Source organism: Canis lupus, chromosome 27 (genome assembly GCF_011100685.1).
Source record: "Canis lupus familiaris isolate Mischka breed German Shepherd chromosome 27, alternate assembly UU_Cfam_GSD_1.0, whole genome shotgun sequence".
Taxonomy (NCBI): Eukaryota; Metazoa; Chordata; class Mammalia; order Carnivora; family Canidae; genus Canis; species Canis lupus.
The window spans coordinates 13,463,891-13,483,099 of record NC_049248.1 but is presented as its reverse complement, the minus strand read 5'-3'; the positions used below and the strand labels follow the sequence as shown (position 1 = coordinate 13,483,099).

Genomic DNA, 19,209 nt, shown 5'->3' with positions numbered 1-19,209 from the left:
AGATAGGATTGAAATCAGGAGATTGTATGAGATCTCTGGGGGAGGTAAATGTTGATAGAAACAACATGATTAAGGATTAACTCTGGGGCCCTCAGCTTTGAAAGGTCAGAAGAAAGAGGAGCCAGTAAGGTTGGAGGAAGGTCAAGAGAATGTGAAGCCCAAGGAAAGAAAGCCTAGCTAGGAGCCAGTGATTACCCATGTTAAATGCAGCTCACAGGTAAGGATGATTGCAGGAAGGCTGACAACACTGACTTCATCTTTGGCCTTATGTCTTGTGCCCCCTATCCCTGGCACACAGGTAGCACCACTTTCAATGACTAATAGAGATCCTCTAGTGCACACATAGGACCAGTTTAGATAACTACCCTGTGACCTCACCACCATGCTCCTCTACCCACAAAATCTGGGGATTAAGGCATAGATAGGGATGGAAAATAGCTGTGTAGTGCTGTGGGTCAGCCGTCTACCCATTCCTCTCAGTAAATTACTCTGAACAAAACTGTGTAAATGGTATGGAATTGTTTTGCTTTGCTTTTTGGTTATTAAAGTGTCTTCTCAGTCTGGAGGGTACGTTAATGACTCTAACAATGATTACAGATGGACATTGGAGTTGGCAATATCAAGGTCACCTCTGCCTTTCACAAGAGGAGTATTAGTGACATTAAAAGTCTGGTTGGAGTTAGTGTAATAGAAAATGGGAGAAGAAGAATTGGAGGGGAGGTGAGTATAAGTTATATTTTCAAGGAATTTGTGGTAGAAGAGTAAGGAAATGGCCACTAGTATTTTCTACATCTCTCCCTGGCTCTAAGAGGGATCCCGTCACATCTTATAAAAGTGCAGCTTATAATATATACATATTATATACATATAATATATATAATATAATATATTATATACTTATAATATATACATATATATCATACACACACACACACACATATATATATATATATATAAATAACTATTTAGGCATAGCTGATTTAATTTCTATAAGGTCAGTATGTGCCATCAGCATAGAAATTTGGAACCAGATGAGGCCATCAGTTATTTCAATTAATTTCCCACCCAATAAAGGAAACTTCTTTTTTTCTGAAATTTTTTCTTTTTATTTATTTATTCATGATAGAGAGAGAGAGAGAGGCAGAGACACAGGGAGAAGCTGGCTCCATGCCGGGATCCCAACGTGAGACTCCATCCCGGGACTCCAGGAGCGCTTCCTGGGCCAAAGGCAGGTGCTAAACCGCTGAGCCACCCAGGGATCCTCCAGAACCTTCTTTTTTAATATTAATACAAAACTACTTTTTTTCATATGCCATCAAAGGATCCAGAGATGAATAAGGCATAGTTCCTGCTCTTAAGAAACATACATTTTAGTGGGAGGAGGGAGGCATATATGCTTCCTCTGTGATAAATATTAAGATAGAGGCATGTACAAAATATTATGAAAATACAGGGCAAAGAGAACTAACTTGCCTGGGGAAGTTGAGAAAGATGATATGCATGAAAAGATGACACTTGAACTAGACCTTGAAGGAGAATGTGACATTTTCCAGGCAGAGTGCTGGGGAGAATCCCTTTATCAAATAATAATCCAGCTCCTGTTTGAATGCTTATAGCAATAGAGAGCTCACTATCTCATGAGTTCATTCCATTCTAAATTGCTTTAAGTTGCTTACCTGTTCTTCTATTGAACCAAATAATGACATTTAATATTTCTACTCATAAGTCCCAGTTTTCTCCTCTGGAGCTAATGGGCAAAGACTTGTCCTTCTAACATATAGATCATTTCTGTGTTTGAAAATAGACATCATGTTTTCTTTTAAAGCCATCTCTTTTCCATTTTGAGAAAGGGAACTAAATAGTCTTGGGTTGGGTTCCCTGGGAAGCAGACCCTGAAACCAAGATTAGCATGCAGGAGGTTTATTAGGGAGTGCCCTTGAGAAGATCGGGCAGGAATGGGCAGAGGGAACAACTAATGTTGGAGAGGATGTGGAGAAAGGGAACCCTCTTGCACTGTTGGTGGGAATGTGAACTGGTGCAGCCACTCTGGAAAACTGTGTGGAGGTTCCTCAAAGAGTTAAAAATAGATCTGCCCTACGACCCAGCAATTGCACTGTTGGGGATTTACCCCAAAGATACAGATGCAGTGAAACGCCGGGACACCTGCACCCTGATATTTATAGCAGCAATGTCCACAATAGCCAAACTGTGGAAGGAGCCTTGGTGTCCATCGAAAGATGAATGGATAAAGAAGATGTGGTCTGTGTATACAATGGAATATTCCTCAGCCATTAGAAATGACAAATACCCACCATTTGCTTCGATGTGGACGGAACTGGAAGGTATTATGCTGAGTGAAATAAGTCAGTTGGAGAAGGACAAACATTATATGGTCTCATTCATTTAGGGAATATAAAAAATAGTGAAAGGGAATAAAGGGGAAAGGAGAAAAAATGAGTGGGAAATATCAGAGAGGGAGACAGAGCATGAGGACTCCTAACTCTGGGAAACGAACAAGGTGTGGTGGAAGGGGAGGTGGGCGGGGGGTGGGGTTGACTGGGTGATGGGCACTGAGGGGGGCACTTAATGGGATGAGCACTGGGTGTTATGCTATATTTTGGCAAATTGAACTCCAATTAAAAAATATGTAAAAAATAATAATTAAAAAAAAAAGGAATGGGCAGAGGGAGAAGTAAAGGTGTGATGCAGTTTTAATAGAAGCTCCAACCAACCCTGTAGGAAGTTCTGAAAATCAACTGATCCTTCAAAGGTGTCTAGAGTTAGGGCAAGAGGACATGTTCTTTATACCCTATGACAACTAATCATTTGGGGTAGTTTACCCTGGAAAGGGGGCATGACTTTGGGCAAGGTGGTTCTCTTCAGCTCGTACAATTCCCAGAGTGGTCTGACAGCTAAAATGTATTGTTGGGGCATTATTAGCATCTGTGGTAGGTAATCCTTTATTTCTGAAGTGGATCTGTAGGAGATCTGGGTGATGCAAAAGAGGAATCTCACGAACTGCTAATTCTTTCAGCAATATTTTGGAGACTGGTAAATGAATGCAAAAATACTTGTTTTTGTTTTTTTATTAGCAAATAAATACCATGAACATTAAAGTGATGAAGGTTCAACTTAATGGTTCTAGGCTGATTGGGTCTAATGTACAGTTGTACCTTTCCTGTGTTAATTATCTCAGTCATGATGGCCCTTTATACACTAATGCTTTAAAGACGCCCAAAAGACAAGGTGAAGAAGTACATTCATGCAATAAATGTGACTGGAAATCTTCATTAGGAGACAAAAATGTAAGTGGGGATGCATAGTGGGCTGCAAACTGAAATATATCCCCGTCCTTCATCCTCAAAGATGACACTTCTTGTGGTGATCACAATGCATGCTGGGTGCCTGCAAAGATGGATGCGTGGCCACCAGTCCTTTCCACTCCATGCACACATGAAGATTGCTCTTTGATTTGTGGCTTCGGCCATAATTTGCAAAGCCTGTCACTGCTTGCAACTTATAGTTAGCCCAAAGCTTTGTTGAAACAGAGCTGTCCCATTCCCGACTGCTGTATACCAGATTGATGTGTCAACTAAATTAATAACACTGGGCCGCTCATTATACCAGAAAACATTTGTCCAAGCTATAACTCTTGTCTCTTGATTTCTGTTTGGCTTCATTAACCTCTTTTTGATGCCACAGATAAAATGGTCATGTAAGGCATCTTTTATTTAATGAAAGATTGGCAAGATTAAAAGTTGAAATGGGCATTGTTGGGAGAGAGGAGTCAGAAAGGATGATTGTAGAGGATGATAGAATTAGGTAAGAGGAGGGTATGATGGAGGTGAGATAGAGCCATGTTAGTTTTCCTCTCTTCTTACTTTTACCTTTTATTATTGGATTTCTCCACATAGTAGCTGGTAGTTTCTTTAGATCTCGTTTTTAATTGTGAGAGGGTTTTAGGAGAAGACTAAGAGAAAAGAGGGTAGGGTTGGTATATATTAGATTGGTTTTCTTTTAAAGTTATTTTCATTAGCATGGGCTCATTTACTATGGACCCTCATGGATTATCTCTCAGGGCTATCTTTCCCTGTGTATTTCAACCAGCTGTGGTCTCGCAATGGATGGAGAGTTAGGGTATTCAAGAACCTCCTGGTGTAAGATATGTTCCCTTCGCATAGAATGGGTTGAATTATTTTGTTTACAATTGGGATTCCTTTCATCCTTAGCTGTACCTATTAAGTTGTATTTGGAAGCTTTTGTCATTTTGTTACATCCACTAGATTTTGTGAAAACTAGAGTGGAAAAAGGGAATTTGGGGAAGTCTCAGATGAAACACTGTCAGGAAGTAACAAGAAAACAAATCACTTTTTCCTGAAAGCCTTTCTGGGTGGCTGACGTTCCTTTCCTGTTGTAGTTCTCTGTAGACCCCTGACAAGCCTTGGAATAATTCAACTTTGTTGTCCTGGAATCCCATAACCTAAGGACAAAGTTGGCATTACCTGAAGAATAGTACTTGTATTGTAGTAGGAAACTAGGGGCAGAGGCTGGCAGCAATTTAGAATAAACACACATGAAGTTCTTATTCTATTCTGAATTAATTCCTACTCCTTCCCATCCATTCTTCCTGCCCTACCCACTCCTGCTTCTCTGAATTCCCTGGTCCTTTGAGGCTCCTCTTTGACTGTATGTTTAAGCCAGAGGAAGGAGCTATGATAAGCACCATTTTACCCCTAGCAGAAAGAATTGCCCTCAAATGACTAAGCATCTGCTGTTTCATTCTGGATTGCCTGTGGGAAATGTGAAAAGTTCAAGCCACATGAAGCAATCATAGCTCTGGCAGAGCCAAAGGGGCTGGCAGCTTTCATTGCCGAATCAGGGTCTTTGGATACCAGCTGGATATTTCCCAACCTGTGTTTTTTTCAATAGTGGGTGCCCAAAAAATACTCAGCAATTTCTTAGCTATACAAGAATATGTTCCTGAACGAAGAAATCACTGTATAATTTTGTTTAGAAGCCTAGTCTCTTGTGACTGTACTTTGAAGCTCTAGTTTGGGGATAAAAAAGAGCTGCCCCTTTTAGAGAGACACAATTTTGTTAGCTGGATTGTTATAAAATGGAGATGAACCATCAGATAAAAGATAGGGGGCACTGACCAAGAAAAGAGATGCCATTACCCAGGAGGAAGTCAGGGGAAAATGGATTGAGAAAGAAGGACAAGGCCGAGAGGGTCTTCATTTTGTGGTTTCAGATTCTTCTAGCTGTAAGGCAGAGATAAAATGCAGGGCTTGACATCTCAAAACAGCAGGTGAAATATGGCTTAAAATGGGAGAAATTTAAAATGTCTCCTCCCTCAAAAGGAGGGAGAAAACATAAGATTCTCAGAATTGACAGAAGGTTATGTGTATAAGAGACAGGTCAAATTGAGACCTGTGGCATTAGACAGGTAAGAGAAAGAACAATCTTCTATGTGCTGATCTAAAATAAGCCTTAATTATACATAAGCTTGAATAAAAGTCCTCCTAACTTGTAGCTTAGGTACATTGTTTGCACCTTACTCTAACTTGCATGTCTCATTATCACAGGGGAAGATGGAAAACTCAACGTGCTATTATTTTAGCAGTTACATCTTTATAGAAAATATACTGACCAAATCTTACTACCATGTGCTTCTCCCTGATATCCATACCTGAGTACCACCCACCTGCTAGGCCAGTGTGCGTATACCACCTCCATCAATAAGTTTAAGAGTAAATTGATGGCATTTCCATTATTCATTCTAAGTGTTAGACATCCACAGTTGTGATAAGTTCAGAAGGCTCGAAAAATATGAAAAGTGTGTGTTTTCCTAGAACTCATTTGACAGTGAGACCTCACATGAACTAATGTGAGGCCATTTAGAGTCTTTATTCCACTTAATGCAACTCTTTATGTATTTTGCAATAGAAATATTAACATATTTGATTGTAGGAAGCTTCCCTATGCTCCAAGGATTTCAGACAATGAGAATATAGACCTATGTTGATTTTTCCCTAAAATCTAAGAGGTAGTTTTAGGAATAAAGTTACTACAAATATTTATAATTCAAACATCCCATTTTAAAAGGCATGTGAAAAAGTAAATGATGAACACAAACCTTTGTAACCAGTTGATTCAGACTCTCCCTTACTATCTTTTTTTTTTCTTTTTTCTTTTCTTTTTTTTTTTTATTTTACCTTTTTACAATTCTAGGATGAATCCTCCATGTTCTTCCAGTTTGGCCCATCAATTGAACAGCAAGCTTCTGTAATGCTCAATATCATGGAAGAGTATGACTGGTACATCTTTTCTATTGTCACCACCTACTTCCCTGGCTACCAGGACTTTGTAAACAAGATTCGCAGCACCATTGAGAACAGCTTCGTGGGCTGGGAGTTAGAGGAAGTCCTCCTGCTGGACATGTCCCTGGATGATGGAGATTCTAAGATCCAGAACCAGCTCAAGAAACTGCAGAGCCCCATCATTCTTCTCTATTGTACTAAGGAAGAAGCCACGTATATCTTTGAAGTAGCTAACTCAGTAGGGCTGACTGGCTACGGCTACACATGGATTGTACCTAGTCTGGTGGCAGGGGATACAGACACAGTGCCCTCGGAGTTCCCCACTGGCCTCATTTCTGTGTCCTATGATGAATGGGACTATGGCCTCCCTGCCAGAGTGAGGGATGGAATTGCCATAATCACCACTGCTGCTTCCGACATGCTGTCTGAACACAGCTTCATCCCTGAGCCCAAGAGCAGTTGTTACAACACCCATGAGAAGAGAATCTACCAGTCCAACATGCTAAATAGGTGAGTGTGGGACAGAGGGCACACTGATGGCAGAGGTCAGAGGAGGGCTTTCAGCATTGGGGTTGGAGGTTTGGAAAGGCTGGGAAGAATAGTTCAAGATGTCAGAGGTTGAAGGCTGGCCACTGGGATGGCAGTCGTTTGTGATGGTGGGAGTGTTTCAGATCCAAAGCTTGCTGTGCTGGGTTCCTATTCTAAGAGATACAAAACAGTTCCCACTTACTGATCACTTACTATGCACTAGGTGTTACTTAAGTGTTTTGCAGGTTTGACCTCGTTTAACCCTCAAAGCTGTACTCTATGAGACAGATGTTAAAAATTGTTTCCATTTTATGATTCAAGAGAATAATGTTTGTAGGTGTAAACTGCCCATAATCAGTCTTCATGTAAGAGGTTCAGTCTGGAGTTGTAGGCAGGCCTCTGTGAGCCCTACATACTTGACTGCTCTAAAAGACACAGTGGGCATAGACATGAGGGAGGACCTACCAGTCCCTTTACTTAGGAATGCTGCTGTACTGGGAGGGAATGGAGAATAGGTTATGTGGGTCTGGAGGCACATGAGGAGGGTTCTGTCCTTGGTTTTTGTCTCCTTTGCTTCCCTCTCTGCCTTAGAAATGTGAGATGGCTGCCAAAGAGGAGCCTTCTGTAGTTGATCTTAGTCCGACTTCTTCAGTAGGAAGAAGATATAGGTAGAGTTCTGCTCCCCTGACCTTACCTCATAATCCAGCCATGACTCCAGCACATCCTCCTGTGGATATCATGTGACTGTGTAGGGCAGAAGATTCTATATGAGGCTTCTGTGGTTCTGTGATTTGTATAAAACTGCTGCACGTGAACATTGTAAAGATTCAGACAATGCAGAAGATCACAAAGAAGAAAGAAAAGAAAAAGTGTTCTTAAATCCAGCGAACCAGAGATAATCATTATGGAAATAACTAGTGAACATCTTCCTAGTTATTTCTCTATGCATGTGTGTGTGTATATATATATATATATATATATATATATATATACACATTTAAATCTATAACTTTACATAAATGGAAATATAACTATACATGCTGTTCAGTAACCTTTCATTCAACAATATGTTTTGAGCATCCATTTTAAATTCATTATGAATTATATCTGACAAATAGAAAGCTATGCAGAAAGCATGTACTCAGGTACCATCCAGCTTAAATAAAATATCAAAGTGTACTCTGGGGAGGTTGAAATATAATTAGTGGAGGTTGAAGGTGTACCTACTTATACTTGTTTAACCTTTGGAAGGGACTTTATCTAAACTCCCTCACCTAAGCTCTTAATTTGAGTTAAAGTTAAAGCTACCTTTAAAAAAAGATTTATTTATGTATTTTAGAGAGAATGAGGGAGCAAGAGTGTGGGTAGGGGCAGGGGGAGAGAAAGAATCCTCAAGCAGACTTCCTGCTGAGCGCAGAGCCTGATGCAGGCTCTATCCCAGGACTCTGGGATCATGACCTGAGTCGAAATCAAGAGTCAGACACCAGCCAGGCACCTTTTAATGTAGCTCCTGCATAGCTCCTTTTAAGGTAGCTCTGTCTGTGTTCCAATCCTAAGATTATCCCACCTTGAACTCTGCTTTCTGCTTTAGCTGGTTATCACTGCTTGTTTGGTATAGACTGTCTTGGTTTTCTTTCTACCTCTCTAGTCATTCTATCACAAAGTCCTTAGCATGCTCATCTTCCTTTAGACCTTTCTTAAATATTGATGCTTCTCAGGGTTTTGTCCCAGACCCCCTCTTCTGTCCTCTGTTGCCAAGGTTACAACTGATATCTGTAAGTTTCTCCAAAATGACCTCTGGCTGAAAGTTCTCCCTTGAACCCCAGTCTATATCATCAACTGTGACTAGATAGGTTTCTTTGGATGCCACGGGGCCTTACACCTTGGCCACAGCCAAACTGCTTTCTCTCCCATTCCCCTCCCACCCTCTTCTGGACAAATCTGTACCACCTATAAAGACTACATGCTATTTATTACTCAGCTGCCTAAAGTAAAAATTGCCCAAATATCTTTGCCTTCACATCTCCACCATCTCCTAGCTGACCGTCTCCTAGTGCCACTTCCCACGGATCTCCTCTGGAGTATGTTCACGGCTGCATCCCCATGCCATGTCCCTGTTTGGCTCTCCTCACCTGCATTGCTGCAGGGCCTAGTAAATATCTTCTGGTTCTCTGTATTGCTTCCTTCCAATTTCCAAATTGCAGCCAGAGTGATCTAAAATGAAAATGTGATTTCATCACTCTCCTGCTTAATGCCTTTCAATGGCTTTTCATTGCTCCTGTAATAAAGTCCCATCTCCTTGATATGGTTTATAAAGTCTTCCACTGCATAGGCCCACTCATCTTTCCAAAATTGTCTCCTGCCATGCTCTCCCTCGAATGCTATATTCTTGCAATACTGAACCTACTTTAGTTCTTTGAAAATACCATGTTTTTTTTTCTCTCTTCTAGCTCCTTTCTCTGCCTTGAATATATTTCCCAGGAGTCTCCTCCCACCTGTATGTAAATGCAGATGCTCCTTCACCTGCCTCCTTTTCATTCCTCAGGACTGGGTCCTGTCATCACTTCCACTGAGAAGCTTTCCTGGACCATGGGCTAATGGGACCCTGTGATATGCTTTCACTGCATCTTATGCTTGACCAGGAAAGCCACTCTTCAGACAGTTGTAACTCTCTGTTTTTTTTATCTCTTGTCCCTGTAAGTTCTGTGAAAGAAGTGACCTTTCTGTCCTACTTATTTCCAAGTACCCTCACTCTTGGTGTCTTGTGTGGCAAAGGGAAGAAAGACACTTGGAGTGAATAAATGACCTCCTCGGAGATGCTGAACTGCCCAGTGCAGAACAACCCTGTAGGAGTTTTCTTCTGCTTCTCTTTGCAAGATAATAGAGATTTCCTTGAAAAAAATGACTATTTGTTTGGTTCTGTACATTCAGGTTTTCTCCCATGGTCTGTAGTGTTAAATTAAAATCTGATGCCAGTGACTTTACCAGGTCATCCAATAACTTTACCAAATATTCATCCATTAAAACCAGTGATGACAATGAAAACTATCTAGACCAAAATGTCTGCCAAACAACCAAGGAAATCAAACGAGTGTTAAGTTAAAATCCATAAATTTTGGTCCAGGAATGCCTGCTTATGTCCTAAAACTTTGTCCAGGTGAGCCATCCTCTGCATCCTCTCACTTGCCATTGGGCTTACTTTACCTTAGAATGTAAATGTTCTCTTCGAAGTCTGGTTTCTGATGACTGCACCTTTAAAACCACAGTTGGTTCTGACTTTTGTTGTTGTGTCTTGTGGCCACTCAGAAAGAGAGCACTCCTTAGTCCTCCTTTCTCCTTCCTCAGACGTTATTGGCAAGATGGCCACAAATACCCAGTGCCATGTTTGTCCTAAAAAGAACAAGATTACACAGTCTAGATTATTCATAAATTCCTTGAGTCCCAGGGTAGAGCAGAGAGTCTACCTCAATTTCCCCCGTATACTGCATAAAAAGTGTCTTCAGACTTACCAAAGCGCTTCTCCACTAAAGGCTTTCCTCTGTGCACTTTCTCTTCTGTCCCAATTACCTGATTTTTTTTTTTTTGTGGTGGGGGAGGGTTCTGTATCTAACTGCCTGTGAGACCTCTTCTCTTGGCTGTCTCCCTTGTCTGCATACCTGCATCCCTCTTCCTTCCCTGCCCTCAAGTGCATCTCCTCAGGGCTCCTGAATCCAGTCTTTAGCCTCTCTTGAGACTATTTTAATATCGTTTTCTATCAAGGTCCAGGAAGGATTGGGGTTGACTAATGGGGACTATAAAGGAGCTATCCTCAAAGTCTGAGCTATTATTGTATGGCGCAGTACTTGGAATCATCAGTAGAATTCAATTAGGCACACTCAGTCCCAGCTCCTCTTACAGTATCCTGGTCTGAAATCGGCCTCTTTTTCCCCCCTTCAAGAGCTTTGGTCTCACTAGGGTCACTCTTTTAAATAACAAACCAAGCAGCCACACCATTTAGCCACAGCAGGAAACCTTTGCAAATAAAATTGTTGCAAATGGTTGGTTGTTTTATGAGGATGACTTTTTCTTTGGCCTGCTGCTCTTGTCTCTCTGCAATAGCAGCGGGAAGAAGCCTCTTCAGGAGGTATCTGGGACTGACCCAGCCCCCATGACACCAGAAATATGGAGTCTGGAAGTGGATTTTCCTCTGGCCTTCTGAAAACCCAGTAACATTAACAGGCCCTGTTGTCTCCGGAAGCGGAAGTGTTGTATGGGGAGGTAAAGCTCTCATTTATACCTGACCAAAGTGGATTTCTTTCTAGACTTAGGGACCACGGATTGGAGGCTCTATTGTTATCACTGAATGCCAAAGAGAGACATACATTTGAAATGACTCACTTGTTAGTTATCAAGGAAGATTTTTTTTTTTTAAATGACCTATAAGCATTCTCAGAGAGTATTCTTGAAATAAACATTATTTATCAGGTATTATGCCAAATTCCCTACTGGGAACTTCAACTTCCTTGAAACTTGGCTGGTCAGGTATGGTTTTGGTGACTATCTCCAAATAGGCTCTAGGTTGCTGGACAGGCCTGGCAAAGTTGCTAGAAAAATACAAAATCCCAGTTAAATTGGACTTTTAGATAAACAGTAGCTAAATCTCTTACTATAAATCTATCCCAAATGTTGCATGGGACCTACTGCTACTAAAAAAAAAACTTGTTTATCTGAAATTCAGATTTAATAGGGCTCCCGTTTTTTTTGTTTTTGTTATATGTGACAACCTTACTTTGTACACTAATAAGAATAGTTTTCCGTTGGAACTTTGTAGCATTCATTTATGCCTTATTAGTAAATGTAGTCCAGTGTCCCATACTGCTGCCCAAGCCATGCTGAGATAGAGTTTTATTCCAACTGGGAACTTTATTCGATTGAAAGAGTTGAATAATTTCTTCTGTCATGTGTTCCCTAAGTGAAGGATCTTACTTAGTTCCTGAGAAAAATCTTAACAGTTTTGATAACAGATAATCTGAAAGTGTTTAGAAAGTGAGTAGGCCAGTCATCTAAACCTGTCTTTATTCCCCTGAGCTAGAGAAGAATTGTTAGCTATTAGTAGGCACATGTCTGTATTTTTCCTTTATCACTTCCCTGGGGGAGTAGTTAATGGCTATTTTCCTTTTCAATGTGTGTTCCAATATGCTGCTAGTCTGTTGCTGTCACTTGGGTAATGGTGTACTGGCCATTGACCTCCAGGCTTGCTGGCTGTCCTGAACACCCGGTGCACCCAACTTTTGGAAAAAAACAGATGCTCTTTGTGATGGCTGGATCTCAACAGAGCAAACCTCTTTATGAATCTTGTCTAATTATTTCCCCCTGGCATCCTCAGTTTTCCTACTCAACATTTGTTTAGCTGCTTCCTTTCCCATAAAAGTTGCCATCTGAAAGGTCAGAATCCTCCTCCTGGCCCTGCCTGTGAGAGGTGAGGATAGTTGCTGGGAAGAAAGGTATTCTATTAGGCTCCTCCTAGAAGAGCTCTGATGAACTCAGTCCTCCTCTAACCTTGAGGAATACTCCCTATCCTCAAACCCTTGTAGTAGATGGATTGTTCCCATAGGATACCCACTTGACTCTTGTGGCCAGAAAAGTGCTGAGAGATTAAGAGATAAATGAGAATTTGAGTCCATTCATTTTTAGACACTGGGCAAGAGCTGCACGGTCATTACCCTCTTTTCGTTATTAAATGTTCATGGAGTGCCATGTATTGGCAGATTTCTGGGAAGGCAAATATGTATGTATTCTGGGTTTACTTAACATAATTTATCTGTGAATAGCCAAAAGGTTCCATGAAAACATAGTTATAAGTGGGCTGTCAGGCATCATGGCCCTGCACCTGCTTAAAGAAATCCACTAGAGTCTAAGGAAAGCTACATTTTCATTGGAAATATGTAGTACAGCAAGACACACCTGTGTGTGTAGAGAGATGTTAACTGCTCAGTGGTGTAGGAGATACAGATTGGGGAAAAGAATAACTCAGAAATCTAATAAACATCCTAGAAGATCTGTTCAGTGCTTTCACTGTCCACGGAAAAAGGACTCAATGGAGGATTATTAAGATACTTCTGTTTTCTTCTTTTTTTTTAATCTTTTTATTTTTTTATTTTTTTAATTTATTTTTTAAACAATTCATTTTTTTAAAAATTTTTTATTTATTTGTGATAGTCACAGAGAGAGAGAGAAAATGAGGCAGAGACACAGGCAGAGGGAGAAGCAGGCTCCATGCACCGGGAGCCCGACCTGGGATTCGATCCCAGGTCTCCAGGATCGCGCCCTGGGCCAAAGGCAGGCGCCAAACCGCTGCGCCACCCAGGGATCCCTAATTTATTTTTTATTGGTGTTCAATTTACTAACATACAGAATAACCCCCAGTGCCCGTCACCCATTCACTCCCACCCCCCGCCCTCCTCCCCTTCCACCACCCGTAGTTCATTTCCCAGAGTTAGCAGTCTTTACGTTCTGTCTCCCTTTCTGATATTTCCCACACATTTCTTCTCCCTTCCCTTATATTCCCTTTCACTATTATCTTCCTCATTCTCCTGTCAGATAGATAGTCATTTCAGTAAGTGATCTTTGCTTCCTTTCCTTAAATTCAAACCTGTGAGGAGCATTTGCAAATGTTTTTAGCACTGAGACCCCTGCATGATTCTTTCCATAATCACTATGTAATTCTATGGCTGACTTGTACAATTTAAAACGCACCCGTGACATTGTTGGTTTTTCTCTCCTCTTTCTTCTCTTCTGTTTTCTTCCTCCTCCTTTTCTACTTCTTCCTTAAAAACAAAACAAAACAACTATTTATAATTGGAAGAGAGGGCAGGAGATAAAGAAGGAATGAATGGGAAAAGTCTTCCATTTCATGGAGGACAAGTTTGAGGTGGGAGAGGATGCACATCTGTGCTGGGAGAGAAGACAAGTGGTACATTGTCCCTGGGAAGGAATAGGATGGTCTTGAAGAGGACAGAAGTAAGAACAGAGTAAGGCAGTGGCTCTCAGTGGAGAATACCAAATCTGCCTCAATAAGGACATGGGTCAGTGGCAATGGTAAGGGTTAAGAAGAGAGTCCTAAAGCAGCCCCATTGTCAGCCAGGCTGTGGATGTTAGGAAATCCAGTGTTGGTTGTCTTTATGAGTACGGACTGCACAGCAGGCATTGTGCAGTTACCTAAGATGATACTTGTAAAAATCCTGACCCATGCATGTGTCTCTAGGAGATGTTCCTGATTGCTCTGTTAGCAAGACAACTTATAGGCCCACCCTCCCAAGAGCTCAATACCCCCATCGCCTGCTTCATTCTTCTTGGTAGTCCTTATCTGACATACTGTATATATTTTATCCTTAAGTATTTTTGCCGTCTTACTCTCCTTAGTTGAATTCAGACTTCACGAGAGCAGGATTTTTTTAACCTCTGTGTTCCCATCACAAAGCCTAATATGTTAGAGGCACTTGATAAGTATTTGGCAGTTAAAAGCACCAATGAAGATGGGAATCACAGCCCCTATTTTATGTTTTTAAGAGACTTGAGGCACAGGGCCTCCCCAGCCTAGGCAGTGTGATGTCAAAGTCTGGCCTGGCTCTGCCTCAAGCATCTGGTTTCAGCCCTTCACCCTGCTGCACATTAACTACGCTTAAAGGCCCCTCCTGTCCCTGAAAATCAAAATTGGAAGGATCCTTGGCACTCGTCTGATCCAGCTTTTTCAGTATATATATCCTCACGGAATGGATGGTAGAATGATGAATGATTTTATAAATGTGAGATCAGAGTCTCAGGGGGATCACTGACCTGTTAGAGGCTGGGTGGAGGTAGAGGGGGGCAGCACCCAAGTGTCCTGATGGCAAGAGTGGCACTCTTCAGAGAGCATGCTCCCTGCTTGACCATGTCCTCAGAAGGGCTGGCCGGCAGCCAGGCCTGTCCTGTTAACCTTTGCCCTGGTCTGGCAAGAGCCCCATGATTCTTGCTCCTTGGTTCTTACCCAGACAAGGGTGCAAATTCACAGTTAATGGGAATTGAAGCTGGCGTTATTTAGGGATTGAGTGGGAGTCATTTCTCCATCTGCTCTCTCTTCCCACCAGAGAATAAAGGCTGGCTGGGTGGAGGTAAGGATGGAGGCGAGTTGCCAGAAAGCTAGAGTGCTGTCATTTATGGTTACAGACATGGGCTGGAAGCCTGAGTGAAGGCTGGACTGGAGCCGGCCAAGGTCAGCCTACCATGAGCTTCTTGAGAGCAGAGATAGTTCTGTGGCTTTTGCATCTATACAAGACCTTACTCGTTTCAAACAAATAACGGTTTGAGCCTTTTTCTTGTTTCTTGTTTCCTCTCCAGTAGAGCTGTCAGGGATACATAGGTGGTCATCTCCTGGAAGGAGTTCTCTAGGACCTGATGTAGCTGATAAGGATTTGGAAGGAACTGGGGTTGCTAAGGGGTCTGAATCAGCACCGCAGACAGGGCCATGTGGAGAAGCCAGGACCAGGCTGGCAGCAGGAGCTGGGGCAGAGGAACCTTCCCTCGACTTTCAGGCTTTTACCAGTGGCTCCTTCTCTTCCGGGAGGGCCTGGCGGGGTTAGCGTGCCCAGACTGGCACCAGTCCCCAAGCTGGGCCGGCTGGTCACACATGAAGGAGCTGCTGCTGACAGATTAGAGCTCCCTGCTGCTGAAATCTGTTCCCCCTTGTCCGGCTTCCAGCAGCAGCAGCCGGCCGGGGGCTGCCTGCTGCCTCCCTCGCTGCTCAGGCTCTCTTTTCCTCATTCATCACTGCTTCACTCTACCCCCCTACCTTTTTTTCTTTTTCCTTTTCCACCTCTTTGTCGATGGGATTGTTCTGTTCATTGATCTTTGTCCCTCTCTTCTCATTGGCTTTCATTTAAAAGTTTTCAAGTCTTTCCTGCCTTTAGCTTCCAGTGTGCACAGATGACCATAGAGTTCTTGTATGCATGTATGTGTGTTTCACATCCACAGAGGACATATTTGTGTGTGTACATTTACATCTGTCAAATGGAGTCATGTATTAAAAGAACTAGATAGAAACACTTTTGCATATTAAATTCTCCAACTTATCACCACTGAGATTGTTTATTTAGTTGATCACCTGAGAAGGGTTGTATGTGGGCTAGAAGTTGGGAGGAAAAAAAAAAAGAAGTTGGGAGGAATCTTTTCAAATGGCTTGCCTGGAGTTCTATGAATATCAACTAGGTATTTCCTTCCAGTCTTAATTCCATTTTTAATGTTGCGATGAGTATAAGGATGGTTGCCGAGTATCCCTAGCACATTCATTGTTTGGGCAAAGGAGGTAGACTCAGTAGTCAAGTGGTTCTACATACTTCTAAGAAACCCATAAATGTCCTTTTCTAAAGGAAAGATTTTTTCCTGACAAAGCAACAGAAAAACCACGGAATCTACACTGTGACAATATTATATTCATGCAAAGCAGTCCATTTCACAGTTCCCTGAAAGAGATCACAGAAGGAATCTAAATGAGGATATGTGTCAAAATACATTTAGTGTTTGATATAAGGGCTGATGATCACAAACTTCAAGTTCATAATCCTGCTAGTAATGAGGGTAATAAAAATGGCCATTGTTCATACAGAGAATCTTCATATATGTAATCTTACTGAACCATTACTACAAATATAGGAGGGCTTCTTGTATCTGCTACATAGATTACCTGTGGATAGCAACAGAGAAAACTTAGATGCTTACTTTTCATTTCCTCAGTGGCATTTTCAGACACTCTCACCCACTTTTCCCCCCATCCTTGAACGACGATCTACTGAGGACTTTTGTGTAGGCAAAAATGCATGATAGAATGTCATGATAATGTAGTTTATCATTACATAGATTTTAACATGTCAAATTTCTCTCAATATTTACTAGAGAAAAAGCCGTGTGTGTGTGTGTGTGTGTGTGTGTGTGTGTGTTATAGACCATGACTTAATATAGTGATCCCACAGGCTACCCAGGGTCATTATTCTCATTGTTCTGTTACCACACTGCACGTGTGTTCATAGGTGAACCTACCTCTGTTACCTGGGAAAGGAGAGGTGATATACACAACAATCTGTTGTATCTAGAGCATAACAAAGAACCACGAAGAAAGCAGAAAAGGGCTTTGAACTAAAATGACTGGTACAAATTCTTGTCCTAAAATGTGGTTTATTTTAACTTAAAGTTCACTTACTCTAGTTCTATATGTATCCCTAAGAACTTTTGGGGCAATTACACCAGATATGGCCTGGAGTATCAGTCCCCTAGTTTAAATAGGATACATAACCAGAATTAGGCAGTCTGTCCAGAGCTGGTGTGGTAGCTGCATGATTATCAGAACCCAGATTCCTGCTAGCTTTCTATTTTTTTTTTTGTTTGTTTATATGATGTGGCCTTCATCCCCCACGCCCAGTAAGGCTGCCAAATCATTTCAAGCAGCAGATTAAAGTTAGGAAGGAGGCTGAGCTATCCCTAAGGAGGTTACTCAGAAGTCCCATACTTTGCTCATAGCCCATGGTTAGAAACCAGTCAGTGGTCACAGCTAGCTGCAAGGGAAGCGGACAAGTTTAGTTTGTGACCAGGGCAGTAAGATGCCCTGTTAAAAAAAAGTTCTGTTAACTAGAGTGATGGCCAAGGACATATCTTTAGTAGGTAGCCAGTACTATCTGAGATACTTGCTTATCTGATATCCTAGATGACAATAGATTAAAAATGATGAATGTAATGAGAATCAGGCAGGCCAGCAGACAGTATTAAGAAATAACAAACAGAATGGTAAGGTGCATAAAATATTAGAAAAACCCAGCAGAAGACCTTGAAAGGGGCTATTGTCTAAGACCATCTGGGGCAAACTGCCATATATTCCCCAGGAAACATATACCCCCTTTAAAACATCCCTGTATAAAGAATAGCATAGTCATTGTTAGGTCATTATTAAGAACTTAAATTATATTGATTATCTTTGGTCAGAGAACTCTGTAATACCTTTCTAAAATTTTCCATTTAAAAGCCTTCTTATAATCAAGGAAAAGCTTGGTACTTAAAAATACTAAGCTTCAGCAATTTAGAAAATTTACTTTAAAAAGGGTTATTGAGTGAATATTATGTGCCAAGTGCTTTATAAGGCCTCATTTAATCTTAAAAGTACTGTATAGAGACATTATTACTTCCATTTTTCAGAGAAAGAAACTGAGACCCCAAAAGGTTAAGTCACTTGCCTACTTTACTTGGGATTCAGACCCAAGTCTTTAAAGATTCCAGGTGTACTTTGCTCCAGGTTGTCCATCCTTCTGAGGGCCATCTCTGTTGCTGAGCAGATAGAGTCAGTTAGATAGGACTGGAACATATGTGAACATTTCATTAACCTGAGGCACAGGGCGTTTTTGTAATAAAAAGTTTCCTTTCTTGGCCTCTGGTGAATTCCTGTCCTGACGCCAAGGTAAATCCAGAATCAGTCTGGGAACAGCATCCAATACACACATGTTAGAGACGTTCTAGTCTGAGCCTTATTTCTCTTCCTGTCCCGAAGTGTGTCCCATCTCTGTTTACTGGCCTTGCTATGATCTTGCTCACGTCTGCCTTTTCGGATTAAAAAGGATGATAATTTTTTTTTCTTATTCCTGTATATTTCAGAGTCCTTAGGCCACATCTAGGACAAGAACTTGTAGTCTTTGTAGACCTGAAAGTCCTTGGAACTGAATCAAGAGCAAGCTTTCTGTTCTAAAAATCTACCGAAGCTCCTGGAGGTTACAGACCCATTGAAAATACTGTCAGGGACATGTAGTAAAACAAAACAACACCTTGCCCTCTCATGATTTACAAATGTCTTCCAGGGCCACTATTCATTTTTGACAGGTAGGATAAGTTTGCATTTGTTTAAGGCTGAAACAAATTTGTGTAGGGGCCACTCCTTTGCACCTCACAGTATGACATCCACTGATAGTTGACTTAGTGACACATTCTATAGGTAGGTTGACTCCCTGAATCCTGTGCTAGATGGTAAGTATACAGACAATCTACATCATCCATTTGATTGGTCTCATGAGGAATGGGGTATCCAGAGAAAGTTGTTTTAAATAGCTGATCTAGACCTATTTTTCTTGTGACACAACATGACCTGCCTAAGAAGCTAGCAGAATACACCTAAGAAACAAAGATCAGAATTTCAGAATACCATGGTTAAAATGTATCAAAATTTTCCCAGTGCTTCTGGACATGAGGCCATAAAGGATCTTACTGTCACAGTTTGTTAGCCACCTGCAAACTCAAGACCTCAAAAGAATATTCTTTTGAAATATACCAGAACCCCCTCCCCCACCAGTATACACGCGCACTATGAGTGCTT

At 41.4% G+C, this 19,209-nt stretch overlaps 1 protein-coding gene across 1 annotated transcript in view; it reads left to right on the top strand.

Annotated features, from left to right (window-relative positions):
• Positions 1 to 19,209, top strand: part of GRIN2B (glutamate ionotropic receptor NMDA type subunit 2B) — a 278,452-nt gene that overhangs the window by 98,129 nt on the left and 161,114 nt on the right. Inside the window, 1 exon segment of the mRNA NM_001008719.1 lies at positions 6,232 to 6,830. Within this exon segment, the coding sequence (NP_001008719.1) occupies positions 6,232 to 6,830 (599 nt within the window).